The sequence below is a fragment of the Oncorhynchus mykiss genome, chromosome 19, assembly GCF_057628025.1.
Source record: "Oncorhynchus mykiss isolate SJ-2025 chromosome 19, ASM5762802v1, whole genome shotgun sequence".
NCBI classification, from domain to species: domain Eukaryota; kingdom Metazoa; phylum Chordata; class Actinopteri; order Salmoniformes; family Salmonidae; genus Oncorhynchus; species Oncorhynchus mykiss.
Window position 1 is genome coordinate 15,905,122 of NC_143040.1, and position 24,894 is coordinate 15,930,015.

The 24,894-nt window shown below is 45.4% G+C and overlaps 1 protein-coding gene across 1 annotated transcript in view; it reads left to right on the forward strand.

Moving 5' to 3' along the window:
- The window catches only part of LOC110515428 (max dimerization protein 4), a 40,398-nt gene extending 19,722 nt beyond the window's left edge, over positions 1 to 20,676 (forward strand). Inside the window, exons 4-6 of the mRNA XM_090209559.1 lie at positions 11,060 to 11,174; positions 13,781 to 13,943; positions 18,416 to 20,676. Of these exons, the coding sequence (XP_090065685.1) occupies positions 11,060 to 11,174; positions 13,781 to 13,943; positions 18,416 to 18,615 (478 nt within the window). The 3' untranslated portion in view covers positions 18,616 to 20,676. The remainder of the gene's footprint in view (positions 1 to 11,059; positions 11,175 to 13,780; positions 13,944 to 18,415) is intronic.
- The last annotated feature ends 4,218 nt before the right edge of the window (positions 20,677 to 24,894 follow it).

The following is a 24,894-nucleotide window of genomic DNA, read 5'->3' on the forward strand; positions in this document are numbered from 1 at the left end:
CTCTCTCTCTCTCTCTCTACCCCTCTCTTTCTCTCTCTCTACCTCTACCCCTCTCTTTCTCTCTCTCTACCCCCTCTATTTCTACCCCCTCTCTCTCTCTCTCTCTCTACCCCTCTTTTTCTCTCTCACTCTCTCTACCCCCTCTTTCTCTCTCTCTCTCTACCCCCTCTTTCTCTCTATCTAGCTTTCTCTCTCTCTATCCCCTCTCTTTCTACCCTCTCTATCTCTCTCTCTCTCTCTCTGCCTCTGCTTGACATCGTAGGAGATTGTGTACCCATTGTGCAACCCACACAATACTAGTCCGATGATATAATATACATGGAACCCCCACCACCTCTTTCTCAGAAACCCATTCTTATACTCACGCTGAGGAGAGGAGAGAATTGGTGGTTTGTGCCAGTGGGTTATGTGTTATTGTGTGTTAATCATTGACATCGGTACAGTGTGTATGCAGACCTGTAGGCCCATTTCACCGTGTCCCTAGGTGGGACTAGTGTCCCCACTAGTGTCCCCACTAGTCTGTCTGTCTGTCCGACTCCAACCTTAGCTGTCATGCAACTCAGGACAGAAGGGACATTTCGAGCGTTTCCTTGCACTTCTTGTATAATGACATTACAGACTGTTGTTACAGCTTTGAAAAACGTGCATATTTAGTTTGGGCGCTCCTGACTTGCACACCAAATGCACACCAAACCATTCTTTAACTTTTAGATGTGTGTTTTGTTAGATACTACTGCAGCGTTGGAGCTAGGAACACAAGCATTTCACTACAGACAAGCATTTCGCTAAGCTTACAACAACAACCGCTAACTATGTGAACATGCGACCAATAGCATTTGATTTGATTTGAACCACATCACTTCATCGAACACAACTGGTGGTCGATCTCCAAACTGACATTTGACTTCTCACACTCCTTTATTCTCACTTGTTTCCTATTCTCTATTCTCACTCGTTTCCTATTCTCTATTCTCACTCGTTTCCTATTCTCTATTCTCACTCGTTTCCTATTCTCTATTCTCACTCGTTTCCTATTCTCTATTCTCACTCGTTTCCTATTCTCTATTCTCACTCGTTTCCTATTCTCTATTCTCACTCGTTTCCCATTCTCTATTCTCACTCGTTTCCTATACTCTATTCTCACTCGTTTCCTATTCTCTATTCTCACTCGTTTCCTATTCTCTATTCTCACTCGTTTCCCATTCTCTATTCTCACTCGTTTCCTATACTCTATTCTCACTCGTTTCCTATTCTCTATTCTCACTCGTTTCCTATTCTCTATTCTCACTAGTTTCCTATTCTCTATTCTCACTCGTTTCCTATTCTCTATTCTCACTCGTTTCCTATTCTCTATTCTCACTCGTTTCCTATTCTCTATTCTCACTCGTTTCCTATTCTCTATTCTCACTCGTTCTTCTTTTTTGGCGCTTTGTACACTACGTCTGCTTTGTACGCGACAGAGGTACACTACATGACCAACAAGTATGTGGACACTTGCTCGTCGAACATCTCATCCACTTATTTGAAGGGGTGTCCACGTACCTTTGTATATACAGCGCATGTTGAATCAAAGGTGTTTTTAATCTGACGTGCTTTAGTTTCAGTCACCCCCGGGCTAGTTTAAGTCACCCCGGGGCTAGTTTCAGTCACCCCGGGGCTAGTTTCAGTCACCCCCGGGCTAGTTTCAGTCACCCCGGGGCTAGTTTCAGTCACCCCGGGGCTAGTTTCAGTCACCCCAGGGCTAGTTTCAGTCACCCCAGGGCTAGTTTCAGTTTTGGAAAGAGACAAACGAAACCAATCGCAACAAGGCATTCCAATAGACATGGAAATTCCAGTTAGACATGAAAATACTACCAACGACTGAACAACAATAAACCTGTTGTTTTCTATGGCAACAGAGACAAATCAAAACGTGTGTGGAGACTTAGGCATTTCCTGCTGAAGTAGGCTAATTCAGCTAGCCACGTTGACCGTGTCACTCACTCCTTGGCGTACACTGTGTTGTTTTGCTAAGTTGCTGTGTTGACGCAGGTTTCAGTCGCTTGCATGCTAAAGACGGAGCCTCGTGACTCATAGCCCTTGTTTCTGTGGCCAGGTCTGTGTGTGTGTGTGTGTGTGTGTGTTGATGGGGCCTATTGTGTCTCTGTCTCGCCTCGCACAGTTGTCACCAAACACTCCACACACACACACACACACACACACACACACACACGCATACATTCTCACAGTGGGTGTGTCGTCCTCGCTGACAGAAAACAAATAAAGCCTGACTGTCTGTTCCAGAGAACTGACATTTCATATCTGAAAGGAAATCATCTCCCTCTGTCTGCCTGTCTTTTATCTCTCTCCTTCTCCATTTCTCTTTCTTTCTCTTTCTCTCTCTCTCCTTTAGACCCCCCTCTCTATCGCTCTCGCCTGTCTTTCTCTTTCTCTCTCTCTCTCTCTCTCTCTATCTCCCGCTCTCTCTTCCCCCCCCCCCTCTCTCTCTCTCCCCCCTCTCTCTCTCTCCCCTCTTTCTCTCTCTCTCTCTCTCTCTCTCTCTCTCTCGCTCTCTATCTATCCCTCTCCATCTCCCGCTCTCTCTCTCCCCTCTATCTATCTCTCTCTTTCTCTCTCTCTCTCTCACTCTCTCTCCCCTCTCTATCTATCTATCTCCCCTCTTTCTCCCTCTATCTCTCTCTCTCTTTCCTTTCTCTCTATTATCATACAGTACATTGCGTGCAGTGATGTTGTGGTAAAAAAGTTGATGGGTAAACTCTTATCGCCAGTGGTGGTGAGTAAAGCAACACACCCTGTACTTTCAATGTGTAAACTGTCAAGCAAAAGAAACAAGTGTGGAACCCATGTTTACTTACGTCTGCCCTCCACTACACCACTGATGGCGTGGGCTGTGTCTCACCACAAAGACACGTTCACATGGGACGACTGTCTCTCTTTTCTTGTTTTTCTCTCCGTTCCGCTGTTTTTGAGGACGGTGCGGTTGGCCCATCAGATCTCTTCTTTCTCGTTAATGTAAACATGTGTGCCTGGGCAGGGGCTGAGGACCAGAGGGTGACAGAGAGAGGGACTGATGAGGAGAGGAGGGCTGTGTTCTGTGTTGTGTTCTGTGTCTGCTAGCCCCCAGGCTGGGACTGGATCTCTTCTTTCTTGTCCCACTTCCCCTCTTCTCTCCTTTTCTCTCTCCTTTTCTCTCTCCTTTAGACCCCTGTCTCTCTCTCTCCTTCACTCTCTCTCCCCTCTTTCCCTCTCTCTCCCTCTCTCTCTCCGTCCCCTCTCCCTCCCCCCTTCAGTCTGTCTGTCTGGTTGCCAGATGTGGAACCATTCACCATACTTGGCAACCCCAAAATTCCATAAACCCACCGTGGCGATACGATACAGGCGATCCAGCTCAGGCCCACTTACACCACTTACACTACTTGAAGTAGAGTAGGCTAACACCGTGGGGGCATTTAGAACTACTTAGGTTAAACGTTTTCGGCTTTTAAATGAAGCTTTTAAGAGGGTTTTTTTTCCCGGAGTGTGTCGTAATGTCATGACCCATATCTGGTAAACAGCTTAGTATCAATTTAAAGGGAATGAGGCTTCCATTTTTGTCAGCAGATGAACCAGGGGTTCTGTTTTGAGTTGAAGTGGTCAGAATTAGAAACAAAGAGGATGACGGAGTATGTTTTCCAGGACCAGTCAGACTATGTTCCCTCCTGTACTGGACATTTAGCTCACGTCTTTCTCCTCCTCTCTTATTCTTTGAACAATGTGGACGTCTCTCTCGGCCTCTGTTCTGAAGTCAAAACAAGCGTGTCAGGCACGGCAGGGTGGGTTCTTCTCCTTCCAGGCCAAACATGACGAACCGAGTTGGCCTGGCGAGCGAGGGGAAACATCGCAGCAGTGTGTTTCTGCCGACCCCTGACCTTTACTAGAACGAACAGGCTTGATCCAGCGCCAGGCGCAGGCGTGCTGCTCATTCCTCTGCATCCACGGGTCGGTGTGTGTATGTGTGTGTGTGTATTTATGGGCTGTTGTCATTCAAAAAGACATAACGTAAAGCAAGCAAAGCAAAGTGGGGGAGTAGGGGAGTGGGTTATGTTAAGTAGGACTGATTAGAATGTGGACACCGTGTTCTGAAGGAAGGGAGTTGGGTTAGGGGAGTGGGTTATGTTAAGTAGGACTGATTAGAATGTGGACACCGTGTTCTGAAGGAAGGGAGTTGTGTTAGGGGAGTGGGTTATGTTAAGTAGGACTGATTAGAATGTGGACACAGTGTTCTGAAGGAAGGGAGTTGGGGATCGCTTTTCCCAGTGGGTGCTTTGTGTTTGGCATTAAGCCTTTGCTTTGTGTTTGGCATTAAGCCTTTAAGTGTGTGTGTGTGTGTGTGTGTGTGTGTGTGTGTGGTGTGTGTGTGTGTGTGTGTGTGTGTGTGTGTGTGTGTGTGTGTGTGAGTGAGTGAGTGAGTGAGTGAGTGAGTGAGTGAGTGAGTGAGTGAGTGAGTGAGTGAGTGAGTGAGTGAGTGAGTGAGTGAGTGAGTGAGTGAGTGTGTGTGTGTGTGTGTGTGCGTGTGTGGACGGAAGGGTTTAGTAAAAAAAAATCAGAGTAATTCACAAAATGAACCACCCGACTGAGCCCAATCTCGGCAGCCAATTTATGAGTATTTATAATCCATATTAGAGCCTTATGTCACAAGCCCTTAGACTCACTATAATGTCAACCATATATATTTAGACATAGATAGATATATGTCTCTATGTAGCTATATATATATATATATATATATATATATATATATATATATATATATATGTTTCTGATGTTAATACAGCCGTGTCTGTATGCTACCATACCTTGATGTGTTTCCATTCATACGGGTCGTTAGGGGGAAGTGTTCCCAGACCGGTTTGACCATAGGTAAATATGAGCACCTTATAGTGTGTTCAGATCAACCAGTTCTCTGTCATGTCTGCTGTCTGGATCATCAAAGGTTCCTATTCACAGGAACATAAAAGGGGATACTATTTTCAACCCACCCTGATGAATTGGAATGAGAAATGTGAAGTAGCTCGGTCTCAACGTTGTGTATCGGGAACAGAATGAAATGGGCATCCCTTTTCAAGGACACTATTGTGTGTGTGTGTGTGTATGTGTGTGTGTGTGTGTGTGTGTGTGTGTGTGTGTGTGTGTGTGTGTGTGTGTGTCAGCCAGGCAATCTTGATAAATATTGAGTGACCAGGTTCTGGTTTAATAACAAACAGAAGTACGTAGCAGCAAGGATCTGTCAGGGAGGGACACACACACACACACACACACACACACTAAGAGATTTCTGGAGCGAGGTGACCAGGCATGAGAACAACTGGTTCATAGCCTCTGACATGCAAGGTTTGGGTCAGAAAGAGAGGGAGGGAAAGTCAAATCGAATAATCATCTACTTTTTAAAATGGGGGGGGGGGATAAAATGAAACATTTATTGGAGAATGACATAACGGCAAACTCCATCCATCATCTCATCCTAAAATACTTTACAGATGTTTCTCTCCCCCTCCGAGCTAGGTCTGTGTTTACCTGGTATGAGGTGTCCAAACAGAACTCTGTTTCACTGCTGTTGTGATAAACAGAACCTGGTTTCAGGTCAGATCACTCAGGACAGTTAGGATACTAAAGACCAGGTCTCTGTGCAGGTGTGGATCTGGAACTGACTCTAGGTAAATCTCCAGTGGTAAATCTCCAGAGGAGGAGTGGAGGAGGGGAATTGGGGACTATAGAGGGGCTACGCCTCGTTTTTTTTTTCTCATAGAGCCAAGATGGTCGCCCATTGGCTCGGGTTACGCTCGGATGATGTGCTCGCTGAGCCCTGCCTAGTGCAGCTGAGCACACTGAGCGGATGTTTCCAGCCAGAGGAGAAAGTAGTCTTCCACCACCAGATCGGACCCCAGCCACGGCCCTCGGCCTCCTTCCTGCCCGCTTCCTCTGGCCTCCCCTGGCCTGGGTCCAGCTGCTTCATGTGGGCTGGGGAGTGGGGAGAGTGGGGCAGGTTGGAGGTGGTGGGGTGGAGGCCCCCACCCCTGATCCTCCTCTGAAGACACTTGTTCTCCTGTGGGGTGGAGGGTGAGGAGGGTGTGTTGGTGTTGGCAGCCAGGGTGGGGTAACGTATTAGGGGGGGGTAGGTGCCCCCTTGGGAGAAATAGGAATGAAAGCGCTGGAGCACTTTCACACGGCCCTCGTTTTCAGCTGAATTCCTGTCTGCACCTGCAAGATGTTTTTGCTCTACTATTTTTATAGAAAAGCTGTACGTTTTTCTGAAGACCACAATGATTAAACACACTGAAGTGAAAGGTGCCATTCTAATTGAGGTTAGAGGGGAATAACGATGTTTGATGTTGGGGAGAGAAGATGGCTGCTAGTCTAACGGTTCACCTTCTGTTGTCTGGGTCTTATACTGACCTCCTAATGGAGTGGGCTGGGAGGAAGAGGGTCTCTCTTCCTATAGAACACAGGCAACGCCCTGCCGTGAAAAAGAAACAACTAGCTTGGGATAAGTACAAGGACCCCGTGTGTGTGTGTGTGTGTGTGTGTGTGTGTTTGTTTGTTTGCAAGCGTTCATGTGTGTGAGCTTGCTTGTGTGTGTGCGTGTGCATGCAGCTGTGTGTGCGTGTTCACAACAGACCCAGGTGTGCTGGGCTCCTCAGCCAGAGAGCTAGCAGCCTGTCTGTGATTAGACTGATTGTAATGGAGGGATGACCTGAGGACAGACTGGAGGCAGTCTGCAGTTAGAACCAGTTTACTGTTCACGTGGAGAGAAGCCTGGAGCTGTAGGAGAGGAAGGAAGGAAGCCTAGCTAGGACAAAGAAAGGCTTCATGCATTATCCTAGAAAATAGAAGGCATTTTATTTATTTTTAATTTCACCTCTGTTTAACCAGGTAGGCCAGTTGAGAACAAGTTCTCATTTACAACCTGGCCAAGATAAAGCAAAGCAGTGCAACACAAACAACAGAGTTACACATGGAATAAACAAACATACAGTCAATAACACTGTAGAAAAGTCTATATACAAGTCTATATATTTTAAAGCCCCCTTTTGGACAAAATGGGATAAAAGTAGCTATGAAAAGAGTTACACAACCTGACTATAGGAGTAGTATAGGATAGGAGTGGAGGATCTGATCCCACTAGGACACAAACTGACTATAGGAGTAGTATAGGATAGGGGTGGAGGATCTGATCCCACTAGGACATAACCTGACTATAGGAGTAGTATAGGATTGGAGTGGAGGATCTGATCCCACTAGGACATAACCTGACTATAGGAGTAGTATAGGATAGGGGTGGAGGATCTGATCCCACTAGGACATAACCTGACTATAGGAGTAGTATAGGATTGGAGTGCTAGGATCTGATCCCACTAGGACATAACCTGACTATAGGAGTAGTATATGATAGGAGTGGAGGATCTGATCCCACTAGGACATAACCTGACTATAGGAGTAGTATAGGATTGGAGTGCTAGGATCTGATCCCACTAGGACATAACCAGTGTTGCGTCAATAACAGTAGGTTTATATCAAGTTGCATCATGCAGAAACCTCATGCAACTGGTTTCTGTTCTCTTCTGCTGCAGTAACACGCCACACTATCGGACACAGCCCATATCCAGTGTAGGGGCAAGTACTTTTACATTTGTTCATTCTACCACACATCACTCAAACGACTGTCATGAAATTATCGAGTGCTTTTCTGTGTTGACTGGTGTGACTGTGGTTAGGGGGTCATTTTGGGGCATTGGCATCTGGGGCCCCTTGGGTCAATGGTTTTTTCTCTCTGAAGATCGTACACTGCAGTACAATATACACACAGAGCGGCCATTTTAGTTCTAAAGATGCCTTGTGCTCTTTGGTTTTGGGGGCGGTCGACTCACGTTACGACGTCTTTCTGAGAACACCTGTGTGGGTTTTTCTTGGCCAGCGTTGCCATGAGTCTGGCAGGAGGAGATATAGCCTGGAGAGAGTAGAGGAGACAGTAAAGCCATAGGCCCTGTGATATTTAGGTCAGTGTGTCAGGCTGTCAGGCCCTGGATATATGTAGCCCATGTCGTGACCTGTTTGGGACTGGACATAGGCCAAGTCATTTGTAAGCTTACATACATACAACAAGGTACGATCTGTACTTAACTGTTGATTAAAACATGCATCCGCCATTTCCTGGTTGCAAAAATTCTATAGGTTCGCCTAATTTCAGTGTGACAAAACAAGCTAGTAGAGTGTAGAGAATCATTGTACCATCTAAACCGCTGTGAAATATATCTTATACAACCAAACATATTGTATTTCCAGCTGTTTGAAGCTGCTGTACAAAACTAAAAGGGAAGCCTAGAAATAGTGCACATTGATCAAATGTACCGCTTCTTAGACTTGCTTTCAATGAGAATGACAGATTTATAACTCACATTTCTTAAGTGCATTTTGTCGGGCTCCAAAAAGGTTACATTTTGCAGCTTTAACTGTTGATTAAAACATGCATCAAGATAATATCTCTCCTTAAATGTTGATTAAAACATGCATCAAGATAATATCTCTCCTTAAATGTTGATTAAAACATGCATCAAGATAATATCTCTCCTTAAATGTTGATTAAAACATGCATCAAGATAATATCTCTCCTTAAATGTTGATTAAAACATGCATCAAGATAATATCTCTCCTGAAATGTTGATTAAAACATGCATCAAGATAATATCTCTCCTGAAATGTTGATTAAAACATGCATCAAGATAATATCTCTCCTTAAATGTTGATTAAACATGCATCAAGATAATATCTCTCCTTAAATGTTGATTAAAACATGCATCAAGATAATCTCTCTCCTTAAATGTTGATTAAAACATGCATCAAGATAATATCTCTCCTTAAATGTTGATTAAAACATGCATCAAGATAATATCTCTCCTTAAATGTTGATTAAAACATGCATCAAGATAATATCTCTCCTTAAATGTTGATTAAAACATGCATCAAGATAATATCTCTCCTTAAATGTTGATTAAAACATGCATCAAGATAATATCTCTCCTTAAATGTTGATTAAAACATGCATCAAGATAATATCTCTCCTTAAATGTTGATTAAAACATGCATCAAGATAATATCTCTCCTTAAATGTTGATTAAAACATGCATCAAGATAATATCTCTCCTTAAATGTTGATTAAAACATGCATCAAGATAATATCTCTCCTTAAATGTTGATTAAAACATGCATCAAGATAATATCTCTCCTTAAATGTTGATTAAAACATGCATCAAGATAATATCTCTCCTTAAATGTTGATTAAGACATGCATCAAGATAATATCTCTCCTTAAATGTTGAGCACCACCTCTCCTCCCCCCATTGTGAGACCAAAAGGCCCACACATTATTGATGTTTGATTACCCTTTTCAATTTTCAGTTTACAATTAATTTCGGGTGCTCGTTAGGGCAACCGTTTGCTCACGAGTTGACGTAAAAGGCCCCGGCCTCTATCCCAAAATGGCACCCTATCCCCTAGATAGTGCACTACTTTTTCAGAGCACATTGTGTACTATGTAGGGAATAGGGTGCCGATTGGGACGTAGCCCATCTCTTTGGCTCTCCTGCTACCAGAGGCAGTGCTCAACACAAGCATATTGTCCTCTCTCTCTGTCTCTCTCTCTTTGTCTCTCTGTACTATGACATAATGTGACAGAAAGCACACTCACACACTGCGGCTGTCGGGGGTTATGCAACCTGCATGGCTGTGTTGTTTGGACAGGCCATTAAACCTGCAGAAGGAGTGTGAGTGTGTGTGTGTGTGTGCATGCGACCTGCGCTCGTCCCTCGCCACTCTCTCAACACACTCCGTCCACAAGCTTGAGTGTGTGGGAGCGTGTGTGTGGGGATGTATGGAGAATAGAAAGTGGATGTGTGTGTGTGTGTGTGTGTGTGTGTGTGTGTGTGTGATAAGAGCAGTTGGGGAAGCTGGGTGTTATAGAGTGTAGGACGTTCACCGTACAACGTAGAGATAAACGGGGCAGTTCAAGAGGGTGCTACAAAATGAACGTCAAACACTAGATTTCTTTGCCCTATGTCATTATACATTACATAGAATGAATCATTAGATTGTTCTCTACAATATTAAAACCTTAATATACTTGTCCTTGCCAGTGTTGATGAAGTAAGAGCGTTAATTTGCTGGGACAGTTGCTAGTTTAGACTGCACCACTCTTGGTTGTAGCTCTTCCATATTTGGTGTTGTGGGGTGGTACCATTTGTTGGTGTTGACGCTGGTTGGACCAATCAAAATCAACTTGATATCCTTGGCTTTCATTGTCTATATTGGCGATCAATCTATGTTGACAGGGGACGTTTCTATGGCAATTTAAAGGGAAATACTCTTTGTAAATAAGTATATATTTAGTCCCTATTTAGTTTTGTATTCAGCGGAATTCATGTAGAAAAAGCCCATGTTTTCACTCCCGAACCTGCAGCCACTAGTTAGCTTGTCAGTTGACGATGGACGTTGGCGCCGTTCTGCCCTGGAGCAGCGCCACAGAGTTCTATGGAGCAGTGACCCCTTGTTGATCATGCCTGTGCTGACATTCCCTTCACCGTAAACATGCTACATTCTCAGAGTGAATCGTCTGTAACGTTGGAACCACATATGGTAGAGACATGGGGTTTGGACTATTGTTTTTCTGCCGGAATGAACATTGCAACCAGGATGTGTATGCTCCCAGCATGTTTCACTTTGACCCCCCCCCCCCCCCCCCCCACACCACTACCTAATAAGCATTGTGGTTGAGTTCCAGAGGAAAGTATGACACTGAAAACCAACAGAACAGTCACGTGATTAGGATCGCTCTCTAGCGAAGCTCTGCCATCTCCTCTCAGTCTCTGCGTGCATTTGTGCTCCTCTGTGTTTCTACCAAGCAGATGACTTCAAAAGGATCTCTCTAGTTCACCTGTGTTGACCCTGCAGTGTAGGAGCCTTTCCTGTACATGTTGCTGACTCAACTCACTCCCTCACCACTCTCCACCTCTGGTTGTTTGTGTTACAGACGTGCCAAACTACGGCTGTACCTTGAGCAGCTGAAGGAGCTGGTTCCTTTGGGTCCGGACAGCACTAGACACACCACACTGAGCCTGCTGAAAAGGGCCAAGATGCACATCAAGGTACCACGACCACACAGAGCCACAACCACAACCAGAGCCACGCTGAATGTTAAATGCGTCCTTCTAGAATTGCCATATCAGGGACGTCAGTGTAGAAGTACAATTACTAGAATGAACATGATATGATGTCACCAAACTTGGTGTCTTTTGGAAGATCATTCTATGGTTTGTAATTCTACGGGCCACAGACATAATCTTATACTGTAATTCCAGAACAACGGAAACTGAAAGTTCTTGAACGTCAAATCACAAAACCACAGGCCTTTGAAAGGCTGTACTGTAATCATAATAAGTCATAATTATGCCACTGGGCCCAGTCGGACTCCAGAGGTGAATAAATTACTGCATCAGAGCTTTTCCTTTTCCTTTTAAAGGACCCCAGAGAGTTACCCACTAGCAGACAGACAGACAGACATACAGGAAGTAGGTCAGGAATGTCTCCCTGTCCTCAGGAAGTACCTCCTGATCCTACCTCAGAGGCTCAGTGCTCAGCTGCTGTTTCCTCAGAGTCTCCCTGCACCGCCAGGCTCTTACTCTCTCTCTCTACATCTTTCTTTTTAAGTCTCTTTCTCTCTGTCTCTCTCTCGCTCGCTCTCTCTCTCTCTCTGTCTCTCTCTCTCTCGCTCGCTCTCTCTACATCTTTCTTTTTAAGTCTCTCTCTCGCTCTCTACATCTTTCTTTTTAAGTCTCTCTCTCTCTCTCGCTCTCTCTACATCTTTCTTTTTAAGTCTCTCTCTCAATCTCGCTCTCTCTACATCTTTCTTTTTAAGTCTCTCTCTGTCTCTGTCTCTCTCTCTACATCTTTCTTTTTAAGTCTCTCTCTCTCTCTCTCTCTCTCCTAAAATAAGAAAACATACTCTAATCTTTCAATCAGAGCCGTTAAGCCCTAAAAAAATGGCAAGCGTGCAAAAAGTAGCATTCCCATCCCCTAGACCAGGGAAGAAAAAAAGCCCCCTTGCTCGTTACAAATGATAAGTCAACAAAGAGAAACTTTTAGAACATAGAGAAAAAAAATCTGGAGTCAGTTGGGGATGATTTTCAGATATGAGGTCAAACGTTATAATTGGATTTGGGGTTGGCTTTGGGTCAGCCCCCTCTACAGTTCATTACTTGTTGCAGCTCATGTACACCAAGTGACAACCCACTGGGCAAAAACAGATTGAATCAACGTTGTTTCAATGTCCTTTCAACCAAAAAATGGTGATGACATTGAATCAGCGTGGGAAACTGACTGGATTTTAAAAAAGTAATCAACCTAAGAGAATTTAGTCTTTTTCACCCAACTTGTAACCTAAATGCAATGACATGGGGACACTTGTTGATTTCGCGTTAGTTGACCACTCAGCCAAATGTAAACCAAAACTAGATGTTGAAATGACGGAGGGAAGCTGAATACGGTCGGTAAACAGGACCGCAGAAGGACCGTTTACGAAGGGAAGTGGATACTCTTTTTGGAACCGCTACGAAACCGCAAGCGCTACAACATTGTTTACTTCCTGCATTAAAGCTACAATCTGAAGTGACAGCGGACTGAGTCTTAAAGAATAGAACTTCATCGGTGAATTTGGGAACGGTTACATTTCTCTAACCAGGTCCCTCAACGTTCTGTCAAACCAAGTGACAGGGCTGTACTTTAGTTGCCAAACGAATTCCAGTTTGTGGCTTTACCGTTGCGATGCAGGAGACTTCAGATGGTTACAGTCCAGTTCTACACAGCTGCTGCACGGACTGTGTGGGTGAGAGCGTGTGGTCGGTGGAAAAACCCTCTTTTAACTCTTCACATCCTGTTTACGATACATAGGCCTGTCCTCTGGTGTGCTGGTGCTATAATATCTACGGTTTTAGTTTGGCTAGTAGGAATCTCTAAAAGCACGGGATTACAGCGCTTGGTATCATTTTCTTGTTCTTCCCCTGTTTAAAAATCCCTTGGTTGGAATTGTGTCGCAATCTGGGTAGTGTGTGAGTAATATCTGCCGTTGGGTCAGCTGAAGTCATGTTGTTGCTATGGTTTCACTTCCTTATTATAAATCACTAATGTGAGAGCATGCACGTGTGTGCGTAATGCTCAACCTCCAAACAGCTGAGTTTAAGCAATCAGAATTCTCAAAATACACTGAAATACACTTAAAATTCTCAAAATACACTGACTAAAATACACTCCCGTGCATTTAACCCAGGTATTTGAAAACAATATTTGAAATAAGTATTTGAAAATACTGTCAAATACAATTTGGTAGACAATTAGTTTTTTTTTACAAATAACCATTCAAATACTCAAATAAAAGTACTTGTTTTGGGCTGTGTATTTGAAAATACTGAAATACACAGAAAAAGTATTTTAAATACCAGATACTCAAATGCACATGTATTTGAACACGTCTGTCAAGTGTAAAATGTGTGTTTGCCCCAATGTCATTATGAATGTGTGTGTGTCCCAATGTCATTATAAATGTGTGTGTGTGTGTGTGTGTGTCAAATTGTCATTCTAAATGTGTAGTGTGTGGAGGTGTGCCCCAATGTCATTCTAAATGTGTGGTGTGTGTGTGTGTATGTGTGCCCCAATGTCATTCTAACTGTGTGTGTGTGTGTGTGTGTTTCCCCTGTAGAAGCTGGAGGAGGCGGACAGAAAGGCTCTGAACACCAAAGAGCAGCTCCAGAGAGAGCACCGCTACCTCAAACGACGTCTGGAACAGCTGGTGATGCCTGGAGGCGTGGAACGTACCCGAACCGACAGCCTAGGCTCCACCATCTCCACCGACTCAGAGCAAGGTACGCTGGGACACCCGCATGACACACGACATACAAGGTACTCAGAGCAAGGTACGCTGGGACACCCGCATGACACACGACATACAAGGTACTCAGAGCAAGGTACGCTGGGACACCCGCATGACACACGACATACAAGGTACTCAGAGCAAGGTACGCTGGGACACCCGCATGACACACGACATACAAGGTACTCAGAGCAAGGTACGCTGGGACACCCGCATGACACACGACATACAAGGTACTCAGAGCAAGGTACGCTGGGACACCCGCATGACACACAAGGTGCTCAGAGCAAGGTACGCTGGGACACCCGCATGACACACGACATACAAGGTACTCAGAGCAAGGTACGCTGGGACACCCGCATGACACACAACATACAAGGTACTCAGAGCAAGGTACGCTGGGACACCCGCATGACACACAAGATACAAGGTACTCAGAGCAAGGTACGCTGGGACATAAGCATGACACACACACACGCGACTCCCTGAAGCCTTTAGTAACCTACCTACCTTTCCATTTATCCTTTGACCCCCCTTTGATTTAACAACTGATGTGGATCAATAGAACCAGATGTGGGGACTCTTTAGGTCAAGTCAATGACCGTAAATGAACTAATTAGTGGTCAAGGGGAGGGGAGCAAGAACTGGCAGCACTGCAGCTCTTAAGTAGAACACTCAGTATTTTCTAGCACAGAATTAATCTATTCCACAAGATATAGTATGTTACAAACAGCACCAAACATCACCAAACAGCACCAATCACCAAACAGCACCAATCACCAAACAGCACCAAACAGCACCAAACAGCACCAAACATCACCAAACAGCACCAAGCAGCACCAAGCAGCACCAAGCAGCACCAAACAGCACCAATCACCAAACAGCACCAAGCAGTACCAAACAGCACCAAACAGCACCAAGCAGCACCAAACATCACCAAGCAGCACCAAGCAGCACCAAACAGCACCAATCACCAAACAGCACCAAACAGTACCAAACAGCACCAAGCAGCACCAAACATCACCAAGCAGCACCAAACAGTACCAAACAGCACCAAGCAGCACCAAACATCACCAAGCAGCACCAAACATCACCAAGCAGCACCAAGCAGCACCAAACAGCACCAATCACCAAACAGCACCAAACAGTACCAAACAGCACCAAGCAGCACCAAACATCACCAAGCAGCACCAAGCAGCACCAAACAGCACCAAGCAGCACCAAACAGCACCAAACACCAAACAGCACCAAACACCAAACAGCACCAAACAGCACCAAGCAGCACCAAACAGCACCAAACAGCACCAAACATCACCAAACAGCACCAAACAGCACCAAGCATCACCAAACAGCACCAAACAGCACCAAGCAGCACCAAACATCACCAAACAGTACCAAACAGAACCCTATACACCACTGCATTACCTTAGCCAATGATCTACCAGTACCAGTGAGCCAGTTTGCTACAGCAGGAAAATGTGAATTATTATGTGGATTATAATTCATTTATATTTTTGTAGGGGTTTATAAATGTTTTGTAATGGGAAATCAGGTCTGAACTTACAAAGTGGAAATAACAAACTTTAGAAGCATTTTTAAACCTCAAATACACAACAAGTATTCTCCTGCAAAAGATAGTTATCCTGCAACAGCGTGATCAAATTAAGATCTTACATCTGTACAGACACACAAATCCTTATACTGTGTATAGCCACTGATCCATACATAATGCAAACAGGTCACCGACCCCATCTGTATATAACCAAGCCAAGTTATACAGACCAATTCTCTATATTGTTCGCAGCTTCGTTAAAGCCACTGACTCGGCTTGAGGGGCCCTGACCTCTTCACTTGATCTGATATAACTGTTCCTTAAAACAGCTGAGTAGTCCACTGAACCACTCCTTATCTAGCAGAAGCACTGATCCACATGTAATGAAGATCAATACTATCCACAGCTTCAGTGCAGGACTCTGCCTGACCTCAACCTCTACTACATAGAGTGGATACTGCCCTGAAGCCTCCAGGCCCTTGATACAACATAGTTCCCTCTACCATGCTCTAGTCTATTGTGATGCCTCTCCTTCCCTGTCTGTTCTGGACACAGTGTTGACTTGATGGACTCCTATAGTGCTTTTGCCTACACCTCAATCTGTACAGAGCCTGAGAGAACTACAGGCCAGTGCATTACTCTGTACACACCTGCAAAAACACACACACACTCACACAGACACACACACCTGTAAACACACAACGCCCCTCTTGACCCCTGGTGAAGACCACACACTCCTGCTGAGCCCGGCCTGGTTTAGAGGTCACGCCCGGGGGTCAAGGTCAAGCTACTCTGCTGTCACTCACAGTATTACTAAACACAGAGGCTGTAGCTAGACTGGAGCCAGGCTGGAGCTAGACTGATGCTAGACTGGAACTAGACTGGAACTAGACTGGAGCCAGGCTGGAGCTAGACTGATGCTAGACTGGAACTAGACTGGAGCCAGGCTGGAGCTAGACTGGAGCGAGACTGGAGCTAGACTGATGCTAGACTGAAGCTAGACTGATGCTAGACTGGAGCTAGACTGATGCTAGACTGGAGCTAGACTGATGCTAGACTGGAGCTAGACTGGAACTAGGCTGGAGCTAGACTGATGCTAGACTGGAACTAGACTGGAGCCAGGCTGAAGCTAGACTGATGCTAGACTGGAGCTAGACTGGAGCTAGACTGGAACTAGGCTGGAGCTAGACTGATGCTAGACTGGAACTAGGCTGGAGCTAGACTGATGCTAGACTGGAACTAGACTGGAGCTAGACTGGAGCTAGACTGATGCTAGACTGGAACTAGACTGGAGCCAGGCAGGAGCTAGACTGATGCTAGACTGGAACTAGACTGGAGCCAGGCTGGAGCTAGACTGAAACTAGACTGGAGCCGGGCTGGAGCTAGACTGATGCTAGACTGGAACTAGACTGGAGCCAGGCTGGAGCTAGACTGGAGCTAGACTGATGCTAGACTGGAACTAGACTGGAGCCGGGCTGGAACTAAGCTGGAACTAGGTTGGAGCTAGACTGGAACTAGGCTGGAGCCAGACTGATGCTAGACTGGAACTAGACTGATGCTAGACTGGAACTAAGCTGGAGCTAGGCTGGAGCTAGACTGGAGCTAGGCTGGAGCTAGACTGATGCTAGACTGGAACTAAGCTGGAGCTAGGCTGGAGCTAGGCTGGAGCTAGACTGGAACTAGGCTGGAACCAGGCTAGAGCTAGGCTGGAACTAGGCTGGAGCTAGACTGGAACTAGGCTGGAACTAGAATGGAACTAGGCTGGAGCTAGACTGGAGCTAGACTGGAACTAGGCTGGAACTAGACTGGAACTGGGCTGGAGCTAGACTGGAGCTAGGCTGGAGCTAGATTGATGCTAGACTGGAACTAAGCTGGAGCTAGGCTGGAGCTAGGCTGGAGCTAGGCTGGAGCTAGACTGGAACTAGGCTGGAACCAGGCTGGAGCTAGGCTGGAACTAGGCTGGAGCTAGACTGGAACTCGGCTGGAACTAGACTGGAACTAGGCTGGAGCTAGACTGGAACTAGGCTGGAACTAGGCTGGAACTAGACTGGAACTAGGCTGGAACTAGGCTGGAGCTAGACTGGAAGTAGGCTGGAGCTAGGCTGAGCTATAAGGGGCTGGTGCAGTTAAAGATGCCCTTTCTGCTCCTTCTGCTTATCCCAAATGAAATTCATTTAAGTTAATCCCTCAAAGTTTTTGTATGAAACTCTCAAAATGACCGTTTATTGGGCGATGACATGGATGGCTTCTCTCGAATCATATGACCACTTTCCAGACATTTTTTAAAATGGGAACCGAGGTGACCAAGCTCTATGGCTGCGTTTGCACATGCAGTCCAATTCTGATGTTTTCTCACTAGTTGGTCTTTTGACCAATCAGATCAGCTCTGAAAAATATATGATGTGAAAAAATCTGATGTGATTTGTCAACATACCAATTAGTGGAAGAAATGTATACAGTATCTCTCCTACTTGGCTCCTGGAGGCCCCTGGGTAGGAGACGGGTGTTGTTGTTTACTGATCATGAGGGTGGTAAACACGTGGGGGATGTTTATCAGTAGGGGGAGGGATTACTGGAGGTAGTACAGAGACCTGCCTGTTATACAAAGTTAATGGCCGTCTAAATCCGGCCCTAATCCGCCCGGCGACACACAGAGAGGGCTCCTCAGTGTACGTGCCCAAAGTTCAACACAAACAAAATACAACAACGCTGTTTTGTACCCCTCTCTCTCTCTCTCTCTCTCACACACACACACACACACACCATCTCCCTCTCTCTCCCTCCCTCTCCCTTTCCATCTCTCTCTCTTTGTTTTTGTTTCTATCTCTCTGAAAGTCCTGTTGTAGTTATTGATTTGATTCCATGAAATGTGGAGAATAACAGTTTGTCTGTCCCCCCCTCTCTCTATGCAGAGGTGGACATTGAAGGAATGGAGTCCCCCCTGGGCGAGGGTGAGCTTGGCGAGGGCGAGGGGGACAGCGTGGACGAGAGCATCAGTGACGACGGCCTCCTGGACGGCGAGGAGGAGGAGGACTACAACCTGCAGAGCAGCTCCAGCGACGCCAGCTACACACAGCATTCCTCACACAGACTGCAGCCGCACCACTGCTAGGGGCCACCAGGGGGCCCCTGAGGGCCACACCTCCAATCAGCCCTCTATGACCCCAGCCCCGCGTACCCTCCTATTCCCTTCCTACCCCCCCTAACATTGCCCCAGCACGCACCCCCTCCAGCCCACGCCACGTGGTCATCAGCCACCCCCCCAGCAAACAGCGGCTGTGGTCTCCCCCTCCCCAATGTCCCCATTGGCGCTTATTCCCTGGAACCAGGAAGTAGACTGTAGACGTTCCTGTCGTGGCTGACTTCCTGACTTTTTCCTGTCCTAACCCCTACACCACACCCTACCTCACCCCTATCCTATCACCCCTTATCCCGCTTATCTTGCCTAACCTGACCCCCAGACCTCCCTCACCTCTACCTGTTGTGGCTGCAGGCTCGGATATAGCAGAGCAGTTTGTGGTTTTGTTGGGGACCTCTGTGGTGTGGTGGCAGACAGCTTTGACTTGTCAATGGGAACTCAGCGTGTGTGTTTAACTCTGTGTGTGTGTGTGTTTAACTCTGTGTGTGTGTGTGTGTGTGTGTGTGTGTGTGTGTGTGTGTGTGTGTGTGTGTGTGTGTGTGTGTGTGTGTGTGTGTGTGTGTGTGTGCGTGCGTGCGTGCGGTATAGGATAGAGCATTAGCTGGGGACAAACTTCAACTCTGTCATTTAAATGAGGCACAATTTCTGATGGAGAAAAAAAGAACATTCTATTGGAGTGTTCTATTGGAGTGTTCTATTGGAATGTTCTATTGGAGTGTTCTATTGGAATGTTCTATTTGAACATATCTCTTGTTAATCTGCAAACCCCAATCAATGTTACCAAATATACTGGACATTAGGGTCAATATTTCTAAGGGCAGCACATTGATATCTCTCCCTCTGGCTGAGTTCCTTAACCACTACTCCACACTACTGAACACGACACTAGAAGTGGGTCTGAAATGGCACACTATTCCCTATATGGTGCAAGTGTCTGAAATGGCACCCTATTCCCTAAATATTCACACACGGTGCATCCTCAGAATCGAAAACCATACTTTACTTTTCAGTAGCATATTGATGTAGCAATAAAACACGGGAAGATACTGCTTTCTCAAGCATTTAAGCGATTCTGGTGGGTCAATTTTGTCCCAAAATGGCAGCATGATTGCCCTCTTTTACTAAGTTATAGAGGACAACTGGGCATTTTGGAGGGGAAGACAGTGGATCAGCAGGATCAGGCTAACCATTCTGTTATTCACTAATATATCCATTTATTACCCTGCTGTCATCAGTCTATTCCTAGCTCCAACAGTTCTAGATGTGTGTATGTGTATGTGTGTGTGTATGTATGCAGGCGTGCATGCGTAAGTGTGTGTGTGTATGTATGCAGGCGTGCATGCGTAAGTGTGTGTGTGTGTGTGTGTGTGTGTGTGTGTGTGTGTGTGTGTGTGTGTGTGTGTGTGTGTGTATGCAGGCGTGCATGCGTAAGTGTGTGTGTGCACGGTCGGTACACATTGACAAGTCAAAGTTGTAGAAGTGCATAAGAATAAAAAGCCAGCTCTAATGATCAGCTCTCTGTAGAGGAATAGGTATTGCATCAAAACTAATCATAACAATGCTTTCATTTCTCTAACTCAAAGGTAGATTAGTGTATTTTCTCTGCTATATCTGTTAGCTAGATACTACTTCTGAAGCTTTGGGGACATTGTAAAAGACCAATGTAATGTATTCTTAGAAATGTACAGCACTGTCTCCAAAGCCATGCACACTAGTATAAAATATTGACGGAAGAGGCATATCTTTGGCCTTCTGAACATTTAACCGTTTAGGCCTGAGTTTCTCTCGTAATCCTTAGAGCTTGGCATTCCAACACTTCAAAAAGGGCCAGTCCACGACTTGGCAGGTCTGACCAAAAAGGGCCAGTCCACGACTTGGCAGGTCTGACCAAAAAGGGCCAGTCCACGACTTGGCAGGTCTGACCAAAAAGGGCCAGTCCACGACTTGGCAGGTCTGACCAAAAAGGGCCAGTCCACGACTTGGCAGGTCTGACCAAAAAGGGCCAGTCCACGACTTGGCAGGTCTGACCAAAAAGGGCCAGTCCACGACTTGGCAGGTCTGACCAAAAAGGGCCAGTCCACGACTTGGCAGGTCTGACCAAAAAAAGAACAAACAAAAAAAAATCACAAAAGACTTAGAAAAACGTTGCATTGAAAAAAAACAGCTATCGGTCACTGAAAGTGATACTGTAGTCTATATTTTCTATTCTATTTTCCTAAATGTTCTCGTTTAACGAAAAGACAAAAAAGAAGAGTATATCTATATAAATATATGACAGGCAGACAGACAGAAGGCCAGGCTAGTTGAAGGTAGAGAGAGTGTAGAACAGGGAAGCTAGGAACCTGGTTGCCCCCTTCTCTAGATCTCTCCCCAATGTCATTCTGTGCCTTGGTGAGCCTTGGTGACTGTTGTCGTGTGCCCCCCTCCCTCCTCCTCCCTCCATCCCTACTCAGGTCTTGACCCTGCTACACACTCCCCCAGCTCCACCCCCTTGCCCCCCAGCTCCACCCCTTTTCGGAGTAGACGAACACTTTGTTTTAACCCCTTCCACCCCAAGCCAAATGGTAAATCTGTCTCCTCCCTGAGTGAAGAAGGGGCACGTGAAGAACTGATTTTAGCCCCTTTTGCCTCCATCGAGTACTCCTCAAGGTGTACCCCTGGTGCGGTTGCCAGGTACGCCCTACCCACTTGACGCCTGCCTGCCACGCCGCTTAAAGTCAACACTGACCATACTGGTAACTCCCGATGGCAGCTTCCATTCACTCGCCCTGGCTGGTCATTATTGGGGTTCAATCAGTCAACCTGATTAGGGGTTTAAACTGCTTATTTTGTTGTTGTGGCAGCCATTTTGTTTTAGCTCTGTTTATGAAATGCACTTGTTTTTGAACAGGAAACCATTGGGCGAGGAGAAGGGAGGAGAAATCCAATCAATGAAGGCAGCTCGTGGTGTTCTCCTCCCTCCCTCCTCCCGGTGGCACCTTCCCTACTCTACTACCATAGTTTTACCGTGACCCTGGTGGTCATGGGGCGTCTCGAGACACAGCAATATGACCATCTTGTGCTTTTTAAAGAGGAAGTGGGCGGTTGGTTGGTAGGCAGGCTTGGGTTTTAAATTAAGAAGAAAAAGCCAGGTTCGTGCTTCGACTCTGTGGTTAATTTTGTGACCAACAATGTTAACATTTCTGTTGATGGATTTGACCTCTGAACTCTCTCCATACACTGAAGGAGGGCGAAAAGAAAGTAACCGAGAAAGCGACAGTTCTTGAGTTTACATTCATGTCAAGGACCTACGACTGTTAGGAGCACAGATGTACTACTCTTCCAGTTTGCTTTTGAAATGAACAACTGAGTCAAACTTGTCAAATGAAAACTAAATATTGTCTTGCACAGAACCTCCCATCAGCTAATGTGAGGCAATGATTAAGTAAACGGAAACACACCTGGGCCAGGTATGAGATTTCTCATGTTCAGCAACATCATTTTATAATGCACATAGCGCACGTTCAGAAAGAGTGAGTGGTTGGAGGGCGGGTGTATTAGCAGAGGAGGATACTGATTCAGATACTGAATGTAGGAGCAAAAGAAGTTGAAAAGACGTTAAGCAGACGTCTTTTTGGTTGAAAAATGTATATTTTGTGTTGAAAATGACTTTTTTGGTTGAAAAGACGTGGCCTTTTCAAAGCCTTGCGCTCACTAGGTTTCAGGGAATAAGACTGCTGGATGGTGGTTATGGAATTTCTTTCAATGATGTGCCTTGAAAATAACTTTGTTTTCTTTTAACCAGAGAGATTGTACTTAAAGTGTGACAGAGATTGTCGAGCAAATCACTTGGCGACAGGCATTGAACACTAAATGTGTTGATTTGTGAATGAGTTTGGAAACGCCTGGGGAAAGTATGGGTTGAAAGATGTGTGTTCGACTCTCAACCCTTTCACAATGCAAAAACAACATTATTGTAAAAGTAATCGATGGTGCTGTCCAACAACTTTCCTTTAAACGTCAGAGCGGGGGGGGGGGGGGGGGGTTGACACACTTATCAATCAAGATGTGTTGACTTTTGTCGAAGCCGAGAGGTGGTTGATCCCTGCTTTAAAAATCATCTAGTCTGAAATTTATCCAAGTGTGTTTGATTTTTCTTTTCAAAGCACAAAAGCACAGCAAAATGATGATTGAGTCTGTCTGCCAGGCTATTGCTGCCAAGGGAGTCAGCAGGAGGGTGGGAGGGAGAGATTGGGGTGAAATAAGGTTGAGGCTCAGACCAAACAAGTGAAGCCTGTATAGAGGCAAGGGGAAAGTCAACAGACTTATACACTCAAACCTGGGTTCAAATAGTATTGTGAAATCTCTGAAAACACTTTAGCTGTGTTTGATTGTGGCTGTCTGCCTGTTTTTAATGGAATGGGCCCAAAAGAGCAAATCCCACCCATTTGGCTGGCAGGCAGACTTAACAAGCAAAGTATTTGAAATCTTCCTATTTGAGCTCAGGTCTGACAGTTACTTTCAGAGACAAATAGAACCCATTCCTGTCCTCTGTCCTCTCCAAGTGCAGCTCTATGAACAAACAATCGAATAATGCCGTAACAAAAACCCGATTCCTGCCAAATAACTAGTCACTTTGATTTCCTTTCCACCCCCTTGCGGACAGTCATCAGACACCTATGGAATCCCATCTTAAACCAGCTTTAATAGCAACATGAAATGTAGATTTTAGTCCCAAATGTATCATTGTCTCTCTTTTTAATCCCTCTAACCCGTTACTGTCCTTTCTGTTTCTTTCTGTGTGACATTGCTAGAGCACCGTCTGAAGATAGGAATGATTTCTTTCCTCTTTTATGTTATGAGTTCTGCGATCGTTCTCTTGTTGTCGTCGAGTTGGCATGAGAGAACTCTTAGTCCCGAGGGTGTTGTGTGTCTCGTTGATAGACAGTTTAGGGGCCTCGGAACTTTGGCCAGAGGGGAGGGGGGGGGGGGGGGGGGCTGGTTGAGATTAGGTTCAGAGGGAGGGAGAGGATGAAGGGGGCTGAGGGAGCTTGGCATCGTAGTCGGGCAAAACACTGAGTAGGGAGAGTTCTGTGCCAGAGACCTGTGAATATGTTCCTTTAATAGCAGATGTTGTAATATGCTTTCAAAAGATGTGCTATATTATATAAATTCCTATGTATGGATACATGAGTTTACCTGGTGCTGGATAACATTTTGGCACACACTTGAAGGTATTACGGTGTATTCTTTAATTGTAATATAATTAAAAAAATGTTTTTTACACAAGGTTGTCGCAGCCTCCTTATTTGCATGATTTAAATATATTTGTGTTTTAATATTTATAGTGGTTCTGAGAAGGTCTAGCTAACGTCCAGGCCAATGGAGGCTGCTGAGGGGAGGACGGCTCATAAGGGGTGGAACAGAGCGAATGGAATGGCATCAAACATGTATTTGCTACCATTCCACCTGTTCCGCTCCAGCCCATTACCACGAGCCCCCTCCTCCCAAATGAAGGGTCCACCAACCACCTGTGGTCTAGGCCAGCCGTTAAAAAGATTTGATGTAGTTTTAACAGCCACCTGAAAGTAGTCAACTAATCATCAAGCTGCTGTTAATTTGAATCAGGTGTGCTGGTGTTACACCATTATGGAACGACTGGGGAGCAACGAGGATTGGGTTGAGATAGGCTTGTCCAGGCTGTTGTAAGTACTTGATTCAATGGGATTTCAAATGATCCTATTACTATGCAATAACACAGGAAGGTGAAGCGATATAGTATGTAAAATAACCTCTAGTCTGGTGGAAACTGGAGAGAATGATGAACACAGGACGGTGAAGTGATTTATGTAAAATAACCTCTAGTCTGGTGGAGACTGGAGAGAATGATAAACAGGACGGTGAAGTGATTTATGGAGAAAATGGCCAAACAGTAATATAAAGGTCCAATGCAGCCGTTTTCATCTCAATATCAAATCAGTTCTGGGTAACAATTAAAACCCAGAGTTAAAATCGTCAAAGAAAGAATAGTTTCTTAGCAAAATGTAATAAGTTCAGGCAGTCTTTTCCAACAGCTCTCATGCTAAAAAAGGACAATTTGACAGTATTATTCCAACTTATATAAATCCCTGACTGCACTGCCCCTTTAAATAGTTGGCATGCTGAACTTCTACAGGCTTGTTTCAGGCCCCCTGTTGTCAGATTACTGCAATAGCATCACAGCGACTTAGTTCATAAGAATATGACAACCATGGCATTGAACATTACCCGATT